The following is a 14,075-nucleotide window of genomic DNA, read 5'->3' as shown; positions in this document are numbered from 1 at the left end:
TTTTTGAGACAGAGTCTTGCTCCATCACCCAGGCTGGAGTGCAGTGATGTGATCTCAGCTCACTGCAATCTCTGCCTCCCAAGTTCAAGTGATTCGCCTGCCTCAGCATCCCTGAGGCTGTGATCACAGGCATGTGCCACTATGCCTGGCTAATTTTTGTATTTCCAGTACCAATGGGGTTTTGCCATGTTGGTCAGGCTGGTCTGTAACTCCTGACTTCAAGTGATCCACCCGCCTCAGCCTCCCAAAGTGCTGAGATTACAGGCGTGAGCCACTGCACTGAGCTTTGAATTCATTTCTTATTTTTCTCTTCACTACTAACAAGAATATATTACTATGTAAATCAGCTTCATGTTAAATGCCATTCCAAATCACATTGCTTTCAATCAGAACTCTTTCCAAAGCTATGATCCTTCAGGATCCTTGATAACTTAAAACAAACACCATTCTGGCTTTCTGGCTTTTAGAAGAGAAAAATTTAATATCATTACTGAAATAGCATTCATATAATATCGACCTATTGGAAGTGTATATATAATTAGACCAGGCATCACGGCTCATGCCTATAATCCCAACATTTTGGGACACCAAGGTAGGGCGGTTGCTTGAACCCAGAAGTTTGTAACCAGCCTGGGCAACATAGAAGACCCCCATCTCCTCAAAAAATATAAAAATTAGCTGGGTGTGGTAGCACACACTTCTGGTCCCAGCTACTTAGGAGGCTGAGGCAGGAGGATCGATTGAGCCTAGGAGGTTGAGGCTACACTGCCTTGATTATACCATTGCACTCCAGCCTGGACAACAGAGCATGACCATGTCTCAAAAAAAAGATGTATAATTGAGAGTGAATTTTAGTAATATTCAGAGTTGTGTGACCCTCACCACAGTATAAGTTTAAAACATTTTCATCGCCCACCCAACCCCCACCATTATGCAGGCAATGCCTACTCATATAACAAATAAACACATGAACCCTCTGAATCTAAACTAAAAATAAATTTAAAAACTTTTTCTGACCCAAACCCTACTAATTATCAAATATTCACACATAAATGTTGGTAATTATATGCATAATTTATTCCTAGTATATAATTTATATATAAACATATATAAAGTAATAGATTTTATATATTATATATTACATAAATATATATTTATATATAAAGTAATAATTCATATATATTACTACATATAGCATATTTGTTTTCAATAGGTAACATTGATGACACTATAGACTAGAATCCCATTGTATCAGGCTTTCTGCATACCCTGGTGTAAATTGACAGTTTTTTTGTTTTCTTTTTTTATTGCTTTTTGGGTTTTGGGGTACATGTGAAGAATATGCAGGATTGTTGCATGGGTGCACACATGGCAGTGTGATTTGCTGCCTTCCTCCCCATCACCTATAATCTGACAGTTCTTTAAACAATCAAGTGCACAATAAATTCACATTCATTTTTTAAAAAACCTTTTTTTAACAATAAAATGTTTTATGGTTTAAAAAAAAAATTTTTTTTTTTCTTTCATCACCAAGAAAGAAAATCCCTGTACCCATTAACAATCAGTCTCCATTCCCCTCCCCTTCCAGGCCTAGAAACCACTAATCTACTTTCTTTCTGTGTCTATAGATAGGCCTGTTGTGGACAGTTTGTATGAACAGAATCGTATAATATGTGGTCTTCCTTGGAATTGGCTTCTTTCCCTTAGCATAATATTTTCGATTTTCAAGGTTTATCCATTCGTACTATCTATCAGTACTTCATTCCTGTCTGTTGCCAAAAACGTTCCATGGTACAGATATACTACATTTTATTTATCCATTCATCAATTGGTAGGCATTTGGTTTATTTCTACTTTTTGGCTATTGTGCTATGAACATTCATGTACAAACAAGTCTTTTTGTGGGTGTATGTTTTCTTTTTTTGTTTTTTTTTGTTTGTTTGTTTGTTTGAGAAAGAGTCTGGCTCTGTTGCCCAGGCTAGAGTGAAGTGGCATGATCTTGGCTCACTGCAACCTCTACTTCTTGGGTTCCAGCCATCCTCCGAACTCAGCCTCCTGAGTAGCCAAGAATAAAGGTGCATGCCACTATACCTGGCTAATTTTTTTGTATTTTTTGTAGACAGGGTTTTGCCATGTTGTCCAGGCTGGTCTTGAACTTCTGAGCTCAAGTGATCCACCCATCTAGGCCTCCCAGTGTGCTGGGATTACAGTCATGAGCCACCACACCCAGCCAGATGTATGTTTTCATTTCTCTTCGGTGTAATCTAGAAAAAGAATTGCTGTGTCATGTGGACTTTATGTTCACATTTTGAAGAACTATCAAACCGTTGTTCAATATGACTGTATCTTTTTACATTACCACCAGCAGTGAACAAAAGTTATAGTTTCTTCACATCCCCAACACTTTTTATTATCTGTCTTTTTGGTTATAACCATCCTAGTGGAAGTAAAGTAATATCTTATGGTTTTGATTTGTATTTCCCTAGTGATCAATGATGTTGAGCATCTTCTCAGGTGTTTATTGGTCATTTGAATATCTTTCTTTGTCGCAATATCTATTCAGATCCTTTCTTATTTTAAAAATGCAGTTGTCTTTATATTGAGTTTTGAGAGTCGTTTGAATATTCTGTATATAGGACTTAACAGGTATATGATTTGCAAATATTTTTCTCCCATTATCTATATTCTTTTTCACTTCATGATATCATTTGCAATACAAAAGCTTTCCATTTTAATATTGTCCAATTTATCTATTTTTTTTCTTTTGTCACTTGTCTTTTGGTGTCATACCTAAAAAACCATTGCCAAACCAAGCTTATAAAGATTTATTCTTCTGTTTCCTTCTCTAAGAGTTTTGAAGTTTTAACTCGTACATGAAAGTCTGTGCTGCACGTGAGTTAATTTACGTATGGTAGAAGGAAGGGGTCTAACATCATTCTTTGTAAATGTACCTATAATTGTCCAGCACTATTTGTCGAAAAGGCTATATTTTCTCCTATTGAAGTATCTTGATACCCTTGTTGAAAATCAGTTGGCCATAAAGGTAGGAGTTTCTGTACTATCAATTCTATTCAGTTGACCTGTATGTACATTCCACACCACCTTCTTGATTCCTTTTTTTTTTTTTTCTTTTTTTTTTGAGATGCAGTCTTGCTCTGTCACCCAGGCTGGAGTATGGCGCAGTCTCGTGGGTTCAAGTGATTCTCCTGTCTCAGCCTCCCAAGTAGCTGGGACTATAGTAGAGATGGGATTTCACCATGTTGGCCAGGCTGGTCTCAAACTCCTGACAATCAGGTGTTTTAGACTAGCCTTGGCCTCCCAAACTGCTGGGATTACAGGTGTGAGCCACTGTACGCAGCCTACACTTTTTTTTTTTAATATTTTATTTCACTTTAGGTTCTGGGGTACATGTGCAGAACATGCAGGATTCTTCCATAGGTACATACATGGCAATGTGGTTTGCTGCCTTCATCCTCGTCAACTAGATCTCGCATTTCTCCCTATGTTATTCCTCCCCAACTCCCTGCGCCCAGCTGTCCCTCCTCTAGTCCCCCACAACAGACCTCAGTGTGTGATGCTCCCCTCCCTGTGTCCATGTGTTCTCATTGTTCAACACCTGCCTATGAGTGAGAACATGCGGTGTTTGATTTTCTCTTCTTATGTCAGTTTGCTGAGAATGATCGTTTCCAGATTCATCCATGTACCTACAAAGGAAACGAACTCATCATTTTTTTATGGCTGCATAGTATTCCATGGTGTATATGTGCCACATTTTCCTTGTCCAGTCTATCATCGATGGGCATTTGGGTTGGTTCCAGGTCTTTGCTATTGTAAACAGTGCCACAATGAACATACGTGTGCATGTGCCTTTATAATAGAAGAATTTATAATTTATAATCCTTTGGATATATACCCAGTAATGGGATTGCTGGGTCAAATGGAATTTCTATGTCTAGATCCTTGAGGAATCACCACACTGTCTTCCACAATGGTTGAACTAGTTTACACTCCCACCAACAGTGTAAAGGTGTTCCTATTTCTCCACATCCTCTCCAGCATCTGTTGTCTCCAGATTTTTTAATGATTGCCATTCTAACTGGCGTGAGATGGTATCTCAATGTGGTTTTGATTTGCATTTCTCTAATGACCAGTGATGATGAGCATTTTTTCATGTTTGTTGGCCTCATATATGTCTTCTTTTGAAAAGTGTCTATTCATGTCCTTTACCCACTTTTTGATGAGATTGTTTTATTCTTGTAAATCTGTTTTAGTTCTTTGTAGATTCTGGATATTAGCCCTTTGTTAGATGCGTAGATTGCAAAATTTTTTTCCCATTCTGTTGGTTGCCGGTTCACTCTAATGATTGTTTCTTTCGCTGTGCAGAAGCTCTGGAGTTTAATTAGATCCCATTTGTCTATTTTGACTTTTGTTGCCAATGCTTTTGGTGTTTTGGCCATGAAGTCGTTGCCTATGCCTGTGTCCTGAATGGTTTTGCCTAGGTTTTCTTCTAGGGTTTCTATGGTGTTAGGTCTTATGTTTAAGTCTTTAATCCATCTGGAGTTAATTTTAGTGTAAGGTGTCAGGGAGGGGTCCAGTTTCTGCTTTCTGCACATAGCTAGCCAGTTTTCCCAACACCGTTTATTAAATAGGGAATCCTTTCCCCATTGCTTGTTTTTTTCAGGTTTGTCAAAGATCCAATGGTTGTAGATGTGTGGCATTGCCTCCGAGGCCTCTGTTCTGTTTCATTGGTCTATATCTCTGTTTTGGTACCAGTACAATGCTGTTTTGATTACTGTAGCCTTATAGTATAGTTTGAAGTCAGATAATGTGATGCCTCTAGCTTTGTTCTCTTTGCTTACAATTGACTTGGCTGTGCGGGCTCTCTTTTGGTTTCTTATGAAATTTAAAGTGGTTTTTTCCAGTACTGTGAAGAGGGTCACTGGTAGCTTCATGGGGATAGCGTTAAATCTGTAAATTACTTTGGGCAGTATGGCCATTTTCACAATATTGATTCTTCCTAGCCGTGAGCATGGAATGTTTTTCCATCTGTTTGCGTCCTTTTTTATTTCCTTGAGCAGTGGTTTGTAGTTCTCCTTGAAGAGGTCCTTTACATCCTTTATTAGTTGTATTCCTAGGTATTTTATTCTCTTTGTAGCAATTGTGAATGGCAGTTTGTTCTTGATTTGGCTCTCTTTAAGTCTGTTATTGGTGTATAGGAATGCTTGTGATTTCTGCACATTGATTTTGTATCCTGAGACTTTGCCGAAGTTGCTTATCAGTTTCAGGAGATTTTGGGCTGAGACAATGGGGACTTCTAAATATACAATCATGTCATCTGCAAATAGAGACAATTTGACTTCCTCCTTTCCTAATTGAATACCCTTTATTTCTTTTTCTTGCCTGATTGTTCTAGCTAGAACTTCCAATAATCTATTGAATAGGAGTGGTGAGAGAGGGCATCCTTGTCTAGTGCCATATTTCAAAGGGAATGCTTCCAGTTTTTGCCCATTCTGTATGATATTGGCTGTGGGTTTGTCGTAAATAGCTTTTATTATTTTGAGATATGTTGCGCCCATAGCTAGTTTATTGAGAGTTTTTAGCATGAAGGGCTGTTGAATTTTGTCAAAGGCCTTCTCTGCATCTATTGAGATAATCATGTGGTTTTGTCTTTGGTTCTGTTTATGTGGTGAATTACATTTATAGACTTGCATATGTTGAACCAGCCTTCCATCCCTCGGATGAAGCCTACTTGATTGTGATGGATAAGCTTTTTGATGTGCTGTTGCAATCAGTTTGCCAGTATTTTATTGAAGATTTTTGTGTGTATGTTCATCATGGATATTGGCCTTAAGGTATCTTTTCTTGTTGAGTCTCTGCCAGGTTTTGGTATCTGGATGATGTTGGTCTCATAAAATGATTTGGGAAAGATTCCCTCTTTTTGTATTGTTTGGAATAGTTTCAGAAGGAGTGGTACCAGCTCCTCTTTATGTGTCTGGTAGAATTCGGCTGTGAACCCATTTGGACCTGGGCTTTTTTTGGTTAGTGGGCTATTAATTGCTGCCTCAACTTCAGCCCTTGTTATTGCTCTATTCAGGGTTTCAGCTTCTTCCTGGTTTAGGCTTGGGAGGGTGCAAGTGTCAGGAATTTATCCATTTTTTCCAGGTGTACTGGTTTGTGTGCATAGAGTTGTTTGTAGTAATCTTTGTTAGTAGTTTGTTTTTCTGTGCAATCTGTGGTTATATCCACTTAATCGGTTTTTATTGCATCTGTTTGATTCTTCTCTCTTTTCTTTTTTATTAATCTGGCTAGTGGTCTATTTTATTGGGATCTTTTCAAAAAACCAGCTCCTGGATTTATTGATTTTTTTGAAGGGTTTTTCGTGTCTCTATCTCCTTCAGTTCTGCTTTGATCTTGTCTTCTGCTAACTTTTGAGTTATTTGATCTTGCTCCTCTAGCTCTTTCAATTTTGATGATAGGGTGTCGATTTTAGATCTTTCCTTGCTTCTCATGTGGGCATTTATAGCTATAAGTTTTCCTCTAATCAGTGCTTTAAATGTGTCCTAGAGATTCTGGTACGTGTGTCTTCATTCTCGTTGGTTTCAAAGAACATCTTTATTTCTGCCTTCATTTCACTGTTTATCCAGTCAACATTCAATAGCCAGTTGTTCAGTTTCCCTGAAGTTGTGCTGTTCTGAATTAGTTTCTTAATCCTGAATTCTAATTTGATTGCACTGTGGTCTGAGAGACTGTTATGATTTCCATTCTTTTGCATTTGCTGAGGAGTGATTTACTTCCAATTATGTGGTCAATTTTAGAGTAGGTGTGATGTGGTGCTCAGAAGAATATATATTCTGTGGATTTGGGGTGGAAAATTCTGTAGATGTCTTTTAGGTTTGCTTGGTCCAGATCTGAGTTCCAGTCCTGGATATCCTTGTTAATATTCTGCCTCACTGATTTATCTAATATTGACAGTGGAGTGTTAAAGTCTCCCACTATTATTGTGTGGGAGTCCAAGTCACTTTTTAGGTCATTAAGAACTTGCTTTATGTATATGGGTGTTCCTGTATTGGGTGCGTATATATTTAGGATCATTAGCTCTTCTTGTTGCGTTGATTCTTTTACCATTATGTAATGCCCTTCTCTGTCTCTTTTGATCGTTGTTGGTTTAAAGCCTATTTTATCAGAGACTAGGATTGCAACTCCTGCCTTTTTTTTGTTTTTTCCCCCTCCATTTGCTTGGTCAGTCTTCCTCCATCCCTTTATTTTGAGCCTATGTGGATCCTTGCACGTGAGGTAGGTTTCCTGGATACAGCACACCGATAGGTTTTGACTTTTTTTCAATTTGCCAGTCTGTGTCTTTTGATTGTGGCATTTAGCCCATTTACATTTAAGGTTAATATTGTTATGTGTGAATTTGATCCTGCTATTTTGATGCTAGCTGGTTGTTTTGCCCATTAGTTGACGCAGTTTCTTCATTGTGTCGATTCTCTTTACCATTTGGTACGTTTTTGGAGTGGCTGTTACTGGTTGTTCCTTTGTATGTTTAGTGCATCTTTCAGGAGCTCTTGTAAGGCAGCCCTGGTGGTGATGAAATCTCTGAGCAATTGCTTGTTTGTAAAGGATTTTATTTCTCCTTGGCTTATGAAGCTTAGTTTGGTTGAATATGAAATTCTAGGTTGAAAGTTCTTTTCTTTAAAGATGTTGAATATTGGCCCCCACTTTCTTCTGGATTGTAGAGTTTCTGCCGAGAGAGCCGTTATGAGTAATCTGACCTTTCTCTCTGGCTGCCCTTAGCATTTTTTCCTTCATTTCCACCTTGGTGAATCTGACAATTATGTGCCTTGGGGTTACTCTTCTTGAGGAATATCTTTGTGGTATTCTCTGTATTTCCTGGACTTGAATATTGGCCTGCCTTGCTAGGTTGGGGAAGTTCTCCTGGATAATATCCCAAAGAGTGTTTTCCAGCTTGGATTCATTCTCTCCGTCACATTCAGGCACACCTAACAAACGTAGATTAGGTCTTTTCACATAATCCCGTATTTCTTGGAGGCTTTGTTCTTTTCTTTTTACTCCTTTTTCTCTAATCTTGCCTTCTTGTTTTATTTCATTGAGTTGATCTTCAATCTCTGATATCCTTTCTTCTGTTTGGTGGATTTGGGTATTAAAACTTGGGTATGCTTTGCGAAGTTCTCGTGTTGTGCTTTTCAGCTCCATTAATTCATTTATATTCTTCTCTAAGCTGTTTATTCTCATTAGCATTTCATCAAACCTTTTTTCAAGGTTCTTAGTTTCTTTGCATTGGGTTAGAACATGTTCTTTTAGCTCAGAGAAGTTTTTTATTACCCACTTTCTGAAGCCTATTTCTGTCAATTCATCAGACTCATTCTCCATCCGGCCTTGTTCCCTTGCTGGTGAGGAGATGTGATCCCTTGGAGGAGGAGGGGTGTTCTGGTTTTGGGTGTTTTCATCCTTTTTGCTCTGGTTTCTTTCCATCTTTGTTGGTTTATCTACTTGTGGTCTTTGTAGTTGGTGACTTTAAGATGCGGTCTCTGAGTGGACATCCTTTTTGTTGATGATGATGTTATTTCTTTCTGTTTTTAGTTTTCCTTCTAACAGTCAGGCCCATCTGTTGTAGGATTGCTGGAGGTCCACTCCAGACCCTGCTTGCCTGGGGATCACCTGCGGCAGCTGCAGAACAGTAAGGGTTGTGCCAGTTTCTTCTTCTGTTATCTTTGTCCCAGAAGGATACCCACCAGATGTCAGCCTGAGCTCTCCTTTATGAGGTGTCTCTTTGGATATATGGGGTTCAGGGAGCTGCTTGAGGAGACAGTCTATCCCTTATAGTAGCACAAGTGCTGAGCTGTGAGCTCCATTCCATTCAGAGTTGCTGGACAGGTACGTTTAAGTCTGCTGCAGTGGAACTCGTAACCACCCTTTTTTCCCAGGTGCTCTGTCATGGGAAGGTGTGGCTTTATTTGTAAGTTCCCAACGTGCTGCTGCCTTTTTTCAGAGATACCCTGCCCTGCCGGGAGGTAGCCTAGTCACAGTCTGCCAGCAGAGGCGTTGCTAAGCTGCCATGGGCTCTGCTCAGCTGCAATGTGAACTTCCTTGCAGTTTTGTTTACAGAGGTATAGTCAGAACTGCCTCAGTAATGGTGGTCTGCCTGGGAAATGGCAGACTGCCTCGGTAATGGTGGACGCCCTTCCCCCCCCAGAGCTGGATCATTCTGGGTCCAGCTGGGCTTGCTGTGAAACTTTCAGTCTGGAGAGTTTCAGATTGCTGGTCTTTGTGGAGATGGGACCTGCCGAGCCAGACCACCTGACTCCCTGTTTCAGCCCTTTTTTTCAGTTGAATTGGTGACTGTGTCTCCCAGTTGTTCCAGGCGTCAGTTGAAACAGCCACCCTGATTTGTGTGAGTTTTTGTGCGGAGACCCGCTGCACCATCTAAAACAGCCATGCTGGAGACTCATGGCGCTTTTCTGCCTGGGAATCTCCTGGTCTGTGGGCAGTAAAAACTTGCTTGGAAATGCGATGATTACTCACCCTCTGCATTCTCGCTGGGACTGCACTCCAGAGCTGTTCCTATCTTGGATCTCTTCTCCCTGCACTTTTTTTCTTAAGAGATGTTGCCTCACTCTGTCGCTCATGCAGTGGCACAGTCATAGCTCACTGCAGCCTCAAACTCCTGAGCTCAAGTGATCTTTCTGCCTCGGCCTTCAGAGTAGCTGGGAGGGAGTACAGGTGTGTACCATCACACCTGGCTTTTTTTTTTTTTTTTTCTTTTAAGAGACTGGGTCTTGCTATGTTGCCCAAGCTGGTCTTCAACTTCTAGGCTCAAGTGATCCTCCCACCTGAGCCTCCCAAATAGATTACCAACTTTTAAAATTGTTCTTCTTTTTCAAGACTATTTTGGCTATTCTGGGTCCCTTGCATTTCCATAAAAACTTTATGATACGCTTACCAATTTCTGCCAGAAAGCAAACTGGGATTTTGATACAGGTTGTATTGCATCTGTAGATCACTGAAGAATATTGTTTTCTTAACAATATTAGGTCTTTTATGGCTGGGTGCAGTGTAATCCCAGCACTTTTGGAGGCTGAGGGAGGTGGATTATCTGAGGTCAGGCATTCAAGACCAGCCTGGCCAACATGGTGAAACCCTTTCTCTACTAAAAATACAAGAAACTAGCCGGACTTGATGGCAGGCACCTGTAATTCCAGCTACTTGGGAAGCTGAGGCAAGAGAACCACTTGACCCAGGAGGCAGAAGTACTTGTAGTGAGCCAAAATCATGCCATTGCCCTCCAGCCTGGGCTACAGAGCAAGAACTTGTCTCAAAAAAAAAAAAAAAAACAAGTCTTTTAAACCCTGAGCATGTGATGTCTTTCCCCTTGTTCAGGTCCTATTTAATTTTGTTTATCAAAGTTGTATACCTTTTAGTGTATAAGTCTTATGCTTCTTTATTAAATTCATTTTTATGTGTTATATTCCTTTTGATGCTATTGTAAATGGTGGTTTCCTTATCTTTAGTTTCAGACTGTTCATTGCTAGCTATAGAAATCCAAGAAATTTTTGTTCATTGATCTTGTATCTTTCAACCTTGCTGAACTTATTTAGTAATTCTAATTGTTAGTAGATTCCTTAGGATTTTCTCTGTACAGTGTAATGTCATCTGTAAATAGAGGTTTATGTCCTTTTAAATCTGGATGTTTTTATTTTTTTCTTTGCCTAATTTCCATGGCTAGACCTGCCAGTACAGTGTTGACTAGAAGACAGCAAGAGCAGACTTACTTGTCTTGTTCCTAATCTTAGAGGGGAAGCTTTGTCTCTCACCATTAAGCGTGATTTAAGCTGTGAGTGCCTTCAACACATTGAGGAAAATCCCTTCTATTTCTAGTTTGTTGAGTATTTTTTATCATGAGAGTATTCGATTTTGTGACATGCTTTTTCTGAGTCTATTGAGATGATCATGTGGTTTTCTCTTTTTACTAATACTTTAATGTAATATTAATATGGTATATCACATTAATTTGCATGTTAAGCTAATGTTTCTGGGACAAATTCTTCTTGGTAATGGTGTATAATCCTTTTTATATGTTACTGGGTTTAGGTTGCTAGTTTATTGTTGAAGATTTTTGCATTTATATTCAGAAGGGATATTGGTTTATAGTTTTTGTTTGTTTGTTTGTTTTAATGCCTTCCCTGGTTTTGTCATCAGGATAAAAGTGACCTCATGGAGTGAATTGGAAGATGCTCTCTTCTCTTCTGGTTTTTTGAGAGTTTGTGATGGATTGCTAGTACTTCTTAAATGTCTTAGAAAATTTTAATAGTGAATAGATTAAGATAGGAATAAGGAAACTGCTCCAAAGTGGACATTCTAAACAAGTCTATGGAAGAAAGCAAAAAATTCTTCCATTGCAACGTTTGATGGTCTTTTGTACTTTCAGGTGTGTACTAACATAACATAACAGCCTCTTTAATGGAATAGAGGAAATTCTCTAAGGGGAAACCTAGAATAAGTCAGTCCTTTATTCTATGGAGAAAAAAGAAACCTCTCAAGATAAGGTGAATATACGTTGTTCCTGGAAAACTAACATTGCTCAATTCTGGAGCTGCTTTCTCTCCATAGATTTGCTCTCTACTGTCCAGATATAAACTTTGGTCATTCTCTACTTCCCCTATCCCTTTCCCCCAGGTACTCACTTAGTTTAAGCCCCATTGTCTCTACCGGTCAACCTCTTGTGGTTACATACGTTTCTGTTAAAACATGATATCTTTTATTAACACCATTCTTGCTGATTTAAAAATAAATGCACCAGTATAGTGAAATAAACATGAAAGAGAAAAGTTGAATAACACCACCATGCCTGTTATCCCTGCCTACCTTGAGTTTAGAAAATAGAGAAATGAAACAAACCAATATTATTAGTGGACACCATTTATAGAACACTTAATGTGTTAGGCACAATGCTATATTCTTTTTCGGGTTTTGTTTTTTTTGTTGTTGTTTGTTTTAGTTTTTGGTTGGGGGGCTGTGTCACCCAAGCTGGAATGGTGCAGTGGCGCCATCTTGGCTCACTGCAACCTCTTCCTCCCGGGCTCAAGCAATTCTCCTGCCTCAGCGTCCCGAGTAGCAGGGATTACAGGTATATGCCACCACACCCAGCTAATTTTTGTATTTTTAGTAGAGATGGGGTTACACCACGTTGACCAGGCTGGTCTCAAACTCCTGACCTCAGGTGATCCACCCACCTTGGCCTCCCAAAGTGCTGGGATTACAGGCAGGAGCCACTATGCCTGGCCAATGCTAAAATTTTTACAAGGATGAAGACTTCGTTGACAGCCAGGCTCAGAGGCATGTCATACAGCAGAACCAGAGTCAAGCACAGTCTGATTCAAGCAGGCATTCCTGACCACCACCTGGAGCATACTGGGGTACAGCCTGCATAGTACTGAAGTACCCCAAGATTTGGGGTTCATTGGAGGTTGGAATGGCCAGAAGAGTCCTCTGTGGAAAAGCTGGGTTTTGGGTGGGAAGCTGGAGAGAACACAGGCTCAAGTGAGAGGAGTTAGGGAACAGGAACAGCAGATCCTCATAAAGGAATTACAGTCTGCTGCACACAGTGGAATTAGAGCAGTGTGGTGTCCATCAACCAAACGGAAGCGGAGAACCTGTCACTGTCCAGGGCACATAATTTCAGTTATGTTCTAAACAGCTTCAGATTGTATTTTTTCTTCTGCTTACACAAGAAATGTGATAACAAATATAAGACTTGCAAAAAGCTCTTAAGAAATTTCCTATTAGCTGGGCAATAGAGTGGAAAGATACAAGGGAATCTGCTAACTGGTTTTTGAGAGAATTAGGAATCCAAAAGAAACAAAAGAGGAGAAATTACACTAACTCTCTATATAGTTTACAGTTTTTTTCTTACCATTTGCATATGTGGAATATTTGCATGATACTTATCCAACTTTACAAGGCTTACCATTGTGAAGAAAAACGAAGAGAAACCTTTTATTTACTTTATGCACTATTGATGTGTTTAAACTGAGAATCAGGGAAGCTATGTTTCTAATGGATACATAATTTAATAATATATTTTTTTATTTTACAGATACCCAGGTGTTCCCTCTGATGCCCAGGAGGAGAAAGGCATTAAGTACAAATTTGAAGTATATGAGAAGAATGATTAATATGAATGTGTTTTCTAGTTTAAGCTGTTCCTCCTCCCTCTGAAAAAAAATTATGTATTTTTACATTAGAAAAAAAGTCTTTTTTTCCTTCTACAAGATCTTATGGAAGCTTTTCGCTTTTCTCTGTTTTTTCTTTCCCCTTTCTCTCTTTCTGCAAAGAAAAAAAAAGACATTGACTTTAGATCTGTGGATAATTATTTCTAAGCAATGTGTTTGTATTCCCCACTAACCTTTTTTTTTTGCTGTACACCACTATTGACGTTATAAATACTTTACACTTTCCCCACTAACCTTGGCTATATCAGATACCATTTATGAAACATTTTTGCTATAACTAAGTGCCTATCCAAGACCCCGACTGAGTCCCCAGCACCTGCTACACAGTGAGCTGCCATTCCACACCCATCACGTGGCATTCTTGCCAGTCCTTGACATTGTCGGGCTTTTCAAATGTTGGTAGTATTATTTATTAAAGATGAAGATGCACATACCCTTCAACTGAGGATTTTCACTAGTGGGAAATACTGAAAGCTTCCTGCATGTATATCCAGAGGTTTGTAGACAAATGTCGCAGCCTTGTTTGTAACAGTGAAAAATTGAAAACAACCTGGAAGTCCAGTGAAAGTAGTTTATTTGCTAGGTCATACCAGAAATCATCAGTTGAGGTATGGAGAAATGGAACTGAGTAGGTAAGAAAACCAGTTAAAAGTCATTGAGCAGGTTCTCATTGGTAACAAGCTCCATACTGCTGAGATACATGGGAACAGAGGGGAGAAAGCTGGAGTGTTGATCCCCCACTCCTTGGTTGTCAGCTCCCTTTCCTGTGTATGGGGTGGAACATACTCCAGCTGCTCTATTGCAAGTCCCAGGTGTTTGCAGTAA

The 14,075-nt window shown here is 39.4% G+C and overlaps 1 protein-coding gene across 1 annotated transcript in view; it reads left to right on the top strand.

The window, feature by feature from the left end:
• The window catches only part of DHFR (dihydrofolate reductase), a 33,470-nt gene extending 19,659 nt beyond the window's left edge, over positions 1-13,811 (top strand). Inside the window, exon 6 of the mRNA XM_017507548.2 lies at positions 13,115-13,811. Within this exon, the coding sequence (XP_017363037.1) occupies positions 13,115-13,193 (79 nt within the window). The 3' untranslated portion in view covers positions 13,194-13,811. The remainder of the gene's footprint in view (positions 1-13,114) is intronic.
• Positions 13,812-14,075: the final 264 nt, after the last annotated feature.

This window comes from Cebus imitator, unplaced genomic scaffold (assembly GCF_001604975.1).
Source record: "Cebus imitator isolate Cc_AM_T3 unplaced genomic scaffold, Cebus_imitator-1.0 Scaffold16, whole genome shotgun sequence".
Taxonomy (NCBI): Eukaryota; Metazoa; Chordata; class Mammalia; order Primates; family Cebidae; genus Cebus; species Cebus imitator.
This window is presented reverse-complemented; position numbering and strand designations above follow the sequence as displayed.